This window comes from Primulina eburnea, chromosome 17 (genome assembly GCF_022965805.1).
Source record: "Primulina eburnea isolate SZY01 chromosome 17, ASM2296580v1, whole genome shotgun sequence".
NCBI lineage: Eukaryota > Viridiplantae > Streptophyta > Magnoliopsida > Lamiales > Gesneriaceae > Primulina > Primulina eburnea.
In genome coordinates, this window is record NC_133117.1 from 16870075 (window position 1) to 16877581 (window position 7507).

At 36.6% G+C, this 7507-nt stretch overlaps 1 protein-coding gene across 1 annotated transcript; it reads right to left on the reverse strand.

The window, feature by feature from the left end:
* Positions 1-460: 460 nt before the first annotated feature.
* Positions 461-6957, reverse strand: LOC140817781 (phosphatidylinositol 4-phosphate 5-kinase 9-like). Its single transcript, XM_073177567.1, has 9 exons — positions 6715-6957; positions 4643-5962; positions 3976-4143; positions 3146-3311; positions 2796-2906; positions 2295-2482; positions 2028-2185; positions 1465-1627; positions 461-904 (listed from the first exon to the last, which is right to left on the reverse strand). The coding sequence occupies exons 2-9, from the start codon at positions 5911-5913 to the stop codon at positions 628-630; spliced, it is 2502 nt and encodes an 833-aa protein (XP_073033668.1). The 5' UTR covers positions 5914-5962; positions 6715-6957; the 3' UTR covers positions 461-627.
* Positions 6958-7507: the final 550 nt, after the last annotated feature.

Consider the following 7507-nt stretch of genomic DNA (forward strand, 5'->3'; position numbering starts at 1 on the left):
GCTATTGCAGCTCATTGAGAATATTGTATTTGAAACAATTTCAAAGGTGCCCGAACCGATCCATCAAGCACAAGGAATCAATCGTTTAAACACAGTTTCAAAGGGGGGCAAAGTTTAAACAGTTGACGAGGCTATATTCTAAAATAATGCTCAAAATTTTAAATAATTCTTGTCAAATGTTCATAACATTTTAAAATTTTGAGTATTAAAAAGTTGAAGTGTATCGTTTGGTATTTAGACGGGTAAAAGAAATGGAATCAGAAGTAACAACCAAGTTTCGATAGGTGATGGTGGTTGCTAGAACTGCAGATACAATGAGATATCAAAGCATTATATGCTTTGATAGAGCGTGATTATTTTTTAAAACACACAACCAAGTACACCCTTGACTTTTTTCTTGTCCTTTTTCCGCATATATTTGCCTTAACTTCATTTACTTAGGAAAATCTCCAAGAACATAGAATCAGATAAGTCCATCACTACTACACCTCAATACATGGAATGTAGCACATGCTTCATAACAATTTTAAAATCAATGAAGACAAATAATTGCACCGAGTGTTGCTATAATTGACTGACGTGGTCAAAAAAAGAACATGGCAAAACAAGAAATCATTAAGGCTCTCTCTAACTTCCCAGTGCATTTGGTGGAAAAACCTTCTGAATGAAGGCTAAAAAGCGCTCGGAGTAGAATGTAGGGTCGACTGCAGATATCAAATCTGAATCGAACTGAATAGATTTGTATGCATGTTCGATCTTCTTACTCATGTTGTATGCTTGCAGGATATCGATAATGCCTAGATACAAGACGACATCATACACCTCGTGAAACATCTGTGTGTTGCCATTCCCAGGTATGAGCTCTGCTCTTGCAGGCATATTTACTCCAAGTTGGATTTGGAGTCTGTAAACAAAAATCAAAATATACAACTGTCAAAATGAAGGGTCAAATACTCATGTAAAGGCGAGCAAGGACAGACAGACGACGACAACCCATTTTCTTGATTAAAATTTTGGATCTTAACAAGGTGTAGGTAATCGCTTGACTGACCATCTCGATGGATATTTCATGTGTATGTACTTTTAAGCATGTAGAACAAAGTTCTGGATATTATACCAAAATTTATAGCTGTCATAATGCAACTTGCATTTTTTAAACAATACAATAATCCAACAAACATATTTCAATAGTTCCCGCCAAATAAAGTCATAGGATAGTAGGGTCAATTGTTGACAAAATACAGAAATTGAGCTCTTGATCTTACGAAGAAGCTTAATATCTTTGACTAAATTATTGTTGCTGTAATCTTGATATTTATTCAGTCTGCAGATTTCGAGACTTTTGTAATATTGTTCAAGTGTTCTTTTAAAATAAGAATCAAATATTTCCAAGGGAGAGGGATTCTGGTGATGAGATTGCTGATAAACAACACACCACAAAGTAGCATAAAAAAATGATAATACCTTGCTGTACCAGGAAGCAGAAGGTCAACTTCCTCATCCCCGGTTGAAGAGGATGCTCGCAACCGGTTGCCTCTAATATGTGGTCCCACAACGATGCTACCATCATCAGAACCACGAGGGACCAAGACTAGGCCTTGAGGAGATAAGTCATCGTCCATAGACTCTGAGTGGTAAAGCAGCGATTAAAAGTAAGAAACCAGAGAATATAAACATAATTTCAGCAATAGTCGACCAGACATAGTGATATTACAATCAGAAATTAAAAAGAGGAAAAAAGATCAACTTTCCCGTTAATTTCAAACAGTCATAGTTTACATCCAACTAACGTTAAGTTCAAAAACATCGACGAACCAGAGGCTATTTCGCAACATGGAGATTATAGTGTGAAGTTTTTTCTGTTGTTTTTTTTTTTTGTTAGAAAACTAAAGTTTTTTCTGTTGTTACTCAGTTGCGTAGATCTTTGTATATAAGAATCTCCCAAAATGATAGGTCATCTTCTACTGATGCATGATGAATTAATTTTTTAGACAAGTATAGGAAAACTAGTAACTAGAAAAACTTACCATCTTCTGCAACAATCCCCAATCCATCAATCGAAGCATGCTTACTATGAGACATAAGAGAACGTAGGTGTTGAGGTGCTCGGTAATGAACGCCTAGCAAGAGGCTGTAATCCATTATGTGCTCTGATTCCAAGAATTTACTATCAGTTTCAATCTGTCTGCAAATGCAGGAACAATTACACTACATAAGTGTGGCTACAAAATAAAATATTACACGGAAAGAGCATCCAAAATATCTAAAAACATTGCAACTTAATCCCTGCTTACTGTAAGAGGTCATCACGCCAAGAAGGTTCCAGGTAAAAGCAGTAATTTAAATCAAGATCTTTGAGTATGGTATTCTCATCAATTTCGACCTTATCAGCAGAGCGTCCCAACGTAGACCCTTTGAGATCAAATCTTCGATGGATTCTTAACTCTGTACAGAACATATTCCCCATCACCACAAATCGAAACTGCAAAGTAGGGCGCTAAGGTTAGTACATATACAGTTTCAGATATCAAAAATAAAATCCAAGGCATATTTTCCTAAAGACAAGGCTGTGTTAGAGGTAGACAACTGAGAAGCAAGTATGCAGTCAAAACAAACCTCAAAATGGAAAAAAAAATTCAAATTTTATAGGTCAGTTTCTGATAACACAAGTTTTTCCATAAAATTCCAGTCAACCAATGACTATCCAATGGTTTTTAAAACCATGAACGACTAACAAGCATATTTTCTCGTGCATTCTTGGAAGTACATGAATTGATAGTTTCCATCTATGTTACCTTTTGACCACCAGAAGGTATAATTCGGTGAAGACCAAAAAATTTAGTAATAAGAGTGTTATCATATCTGCGAACGTGACTATGATAGTTCGGGAGCATTTGCAGCAGAACCTGCAGGTTAAACATGAGACGCACTTTAACATAAGTACGTCAAATACAAAAAAAATCTTTAATGCAAACTTCTTCAAGTATCGGTTAAAAGCATCAAGTATGAAGAATTCAAAGCACCTGCAAGACAATTAAAAGGTAAACATGAAGATTATGAACCTTCACTTCAGATTTTCACTTTAACTCAAGGCACTTCGTGTAACACTTAAAAGCATGAAGTATAAAAAATTCAAAGCAAGAACCTTCACTTCAGATTTTCGTAAAGTCTTGATCATGAAACGATCATCTTGAGACAGTAGAAAGACACTGCCACTCTTTCCAGGAGATGAAAGTTCTCTCAGGGCATCATTTCCACATATGGAAACCATGTAGTCAGCAGCATCAATTTTAAACATCTCTCGCAGGTTCCTTTAAGTAAAACAAAAGTTTGAGGTTAAGAAGGAAACATAATCAATTTACACACCTGAAATTCAACAGTGTATCAGGGCATTATTCAAGTGCTTAAACTTCATTCTAATCATAAAGCATTAGCTTCCCGGAGGTATCGTGCATACTGTGGCGAATTAAAAAGTTAATTGAGGGACATCAGCTAGACTATTTTGGGATGATATACTCAGAAATGTTATATATGAACTTTTAAATTATATTTCACAATTATCACTGCTCACCCCTGCTTGGCATGTCTTATCACATTTAAATAAAAAGATACAACCATGATAGGTTAAAAATTATTTGTTCAAGGCCACTACCAATCAGGTTGAAGTGGCAGGCCACACCACATATAATGAAGGAGGGGTGAAGCTTCGATCTCCCTCTCTCACATGTAGCTCAAGAAAGGCATCTATCTGATTCAACGCTACCTACAGAGGCTTTCTCAAAGAAACGGAGGCATGATAAGATACTCGATGACTGTTTGATAACAGCTTGTGCATGAAAAATTTATACTCGAAAAAAAAAAAATTGAAACATTTCTCAAAAACAAAAATTTCTGTAATAAAAAACCTTTTGCAAACAATGATAGACGAAACTGCACTAGACCTTTACTAGAGAAAATGTTTTTTTCACAACATACCTGAAAACCATTGGGCAATAATCTTTCCACTTAAAATCCTCAGATTGATGTGGTGGTGTCAGTTGTGAACCTTCTTTTGGAAAAGTCATCCAAAAACTGGCACGTGGACCAAAGTCAGTTGCCCGAACTTCTCGCCTTTGTATGGGGGTGATTTTCCCCACAGTGTATCTGGTCATATTCTAATTTTTAGTTCTAGTTTATCAAAAAGGCAAAAACAAGATTAAATAGGAATAAGCAATATTATTCATATTTAGAACACATATACAACAACTAGACTAAGCAGAAAAGCAGAAGTCAGTCAACCCAACTACCAAAATTTCAGAAATCTATACACACAGAAATTAAATAAGTTGCCACTCACCGAGCTCGAGACACTTTACACAAGCTCAAACGTGTGTTGGTGCCACATTCATGTTAAACTTAAATTATCAATGAAACGTCACCCTAAATCTTGCATACTTTACAAAATTGCTTTACTAGGTATCTTTTTCCAACTAATTTTCTCAGCTCCGTTCCTTTTCGACTTGACTTTGTTAACTTAAGCAGATATTTCTTCTCAACCATTATTTGTCATGATCCTGACTCTAATGCTTTTATGTGTAAATGGGTGCGTGCATAAACATGAATATGTATCTCGGAAAAGAAGCAACCAAAATGTTAAACACACCTAATTCCAAGCTGAAGGCTTAGCATCAAATCATAGCTCCTATGGCCTTTGATAATTTGTTCTCCAGGTCTCTTTATATCCCTTGCAAGTTTCTTTTGTCGTCTTTTTTCTCGTTTAGATGATAATGAAAAGTGATCGCTCAACACAAGCTCACTGATCAGAACCCCTTGCATGTACTCTCTTTCCAAGATTGGAGCTTTAACATCCTCATCATCTCCAGCTTCTAAAATATCAGTATCAGACATGCTGGATGACCTACGGTGACCCAAAAGTCCCTCAATGGATACTTCAAGACTCCAACGCCGTTCCAGCGTAGCATTTGTTGAGTTAGATTGTTCCAGATTCATTAAGCTCTCACTGGATAGTTTGTTGGATGAATTCTGACCAGAACTTTGGTTCCCCCCGAGCTTTAAATTTCCCATATCTAATGATGTTTCATGATGAATAATTGAAACCTGGTTCTGTTTTCTCAAATCAGGTAGCAACCCTTGCTTTCTCAGAGTGTTAAGGTACAATCGCTGACTGGCTGGAAGCCTGTTAACTTTTGGGTAGAACGTACCTTTACCATCCTTCAACCCCTGAGTCCAAGTTCCAACATAGCAACTACCATTGCTCCACTTGTATGCACCAAATCCATGCATCATACCATTTAGCCAGCTTCCTTCAAATGAATCCCCGTTGCTCCAAGTAAGAGTCCCCTTCCCCGACATTTTTCCACCCTTCATATTTCCCAAATACATATTGCCGTTGGCCCATGCATACTTACCTTCTCCTTCGGGGGTTCCTCGTATCCATGATCCTTCAAAGATATCTCCATTGGGAAAACTTTGATGCCCCAAACCATGTTTCAGATTCAAACGCCACCGACCCTTATAGGTCGTACTATCAGATTTAACATACGTACCAGTACCGTGCATATAACCACCTGAAAACTCGCCCTCGTAAATGGCTCCAGATGACCACTGAAGCTTTCCATATCCATGCCTCATCCCACATCTCCACTCGCCCTCATATTTGCAACCATCAGACCACGCATAGTTCCCAGAACCCTCGGGTATATTTCCATGCAGGGATCCGGAATATGAGTCCCTATTGGGCAATATGATCTCTCCACTTTGGAAGCCATTGATTTCTGAAGAATGTGAAACCTCTCCATTTAATTCAACGACACAGCTTTTATCACCCGAAACTCTCAAATCAAGAGATTTTGTCCTATCAGACAAACTGAGTGCCCTTTCAACATCATTAACAAAGGCCACAGGGTCAGACATGCATAATGCTAAAGACTTTTCAGCTCCAAATTAGACTGGTGGGAAGCACCTTAAAAAAGAAATATATTGATCATCAAATGAACTAATCACACAGGACAGACATCAATATATGTCAGTATCCGAAAAAGGGTAACATGGAAGACAGATCTTAAACAAACACCATAAAACTAATTCAAGTTTTTTGGATGACTCTTCAAAAATGGTTACTATTGCCCTCTTTGATATGCTCAGCGAACCTTCATTGAAACTAAACAGTATCCAACACTCATGCCGTTTCATTTTACTTTATGTTTATCTTCCAAAGTCTGTTGTATGCCCCAATAATTCAATTCAACAGATTTTTCAATCAAATGAACAGACTCCAACATATACCAAAGAAATTTCATCATATAAAGGCCCCATCATATTTACATTCTCACATCAAGTTACCAAATATAATAAGGAAGAACACACAATTTGAACAAGTAAATGAAATAAACAGAGAAAGAAAACACAAAATTCTGACCCTTTTTCCTGCAAAATTTGAGCAACCACAACTATATGAAATCATATTCTGGAGTTGGTTGTCTGACCGCCATTTGTCAAACAACAAAGATTAAAAAAAAACCCTCAAATTTTATCTCGAAATGAAACTAAGCAGTAAGATTTCAAACGATATCAAACATGACATGAAAACAAAAACCCATTAACAGTATTCCTAATTCAAGCCTCAAAGGTATGTCAATGGCGAAAAGGTATTAGGACGCAAACTATTGTTCATACGAATAATTCGTAGTCCCAAACGATTAAAGAAAAGAGTACCTCGAATTCAGAGAAAAAGTTGAAAGATACAGCAGAACTATGCAAGACGAAGAAGGAAGGAGGGGAAAACAACTTTTTTCTCAATCTCTAAGACGTCTTTTTTTATGGATTTAGTGCTAGGAGGAGGAATGAAAACGATCGAATCCCAAGAAACTGTGGGCAGGTAGCAACTTTTGAGCTTCAAATCCCTCGATGTTCATTAATGCAACGTAAATATCTTGGCAGATGGGGTCCGGCGACCAAGAAAACATGTTCAAACTTGAATTTACGTGCAAATTACTGACTGTCAGGGATTTTAGTTAATGCGATGTAAGATTATCATCGGGTAAATTAGGAAAGGGAGAATTGGGGGACAGTCCCCAACCCAAACATAGTTTGGTTTTAGTTTTCTGGAGAGAAAAAAATCTTTTTTATATACATATTTACCCTTATCCCATATTTAATTTAATTGATCATGTGCTTTCCGAAAATGGTATCAGAGCGAATGGTTAATTTATTTCAAACACAAATTTTATTATTTCTAGTAACTAATTGTATGAGAAGAAGAATTTTGAAAAAATTATGAATCCGAACTTCTGTTCGAGAAAAATAATTTACAAGGAATATTCTAATATTTTGGAATATAAACAAGTGCGTCTAACTATTGTTAGATCTCAGAAGCCAGAAGGGAAGCATCAATACCCTCAGGTAAAACCTCAGGTAAACTTATGATTCAACCAAATAAATTTCTGGAGATAGTTTCAGATTCCTCTAAGCTCTCTTTCGATCTTAGAGAAATTCAGAAGACAGTACA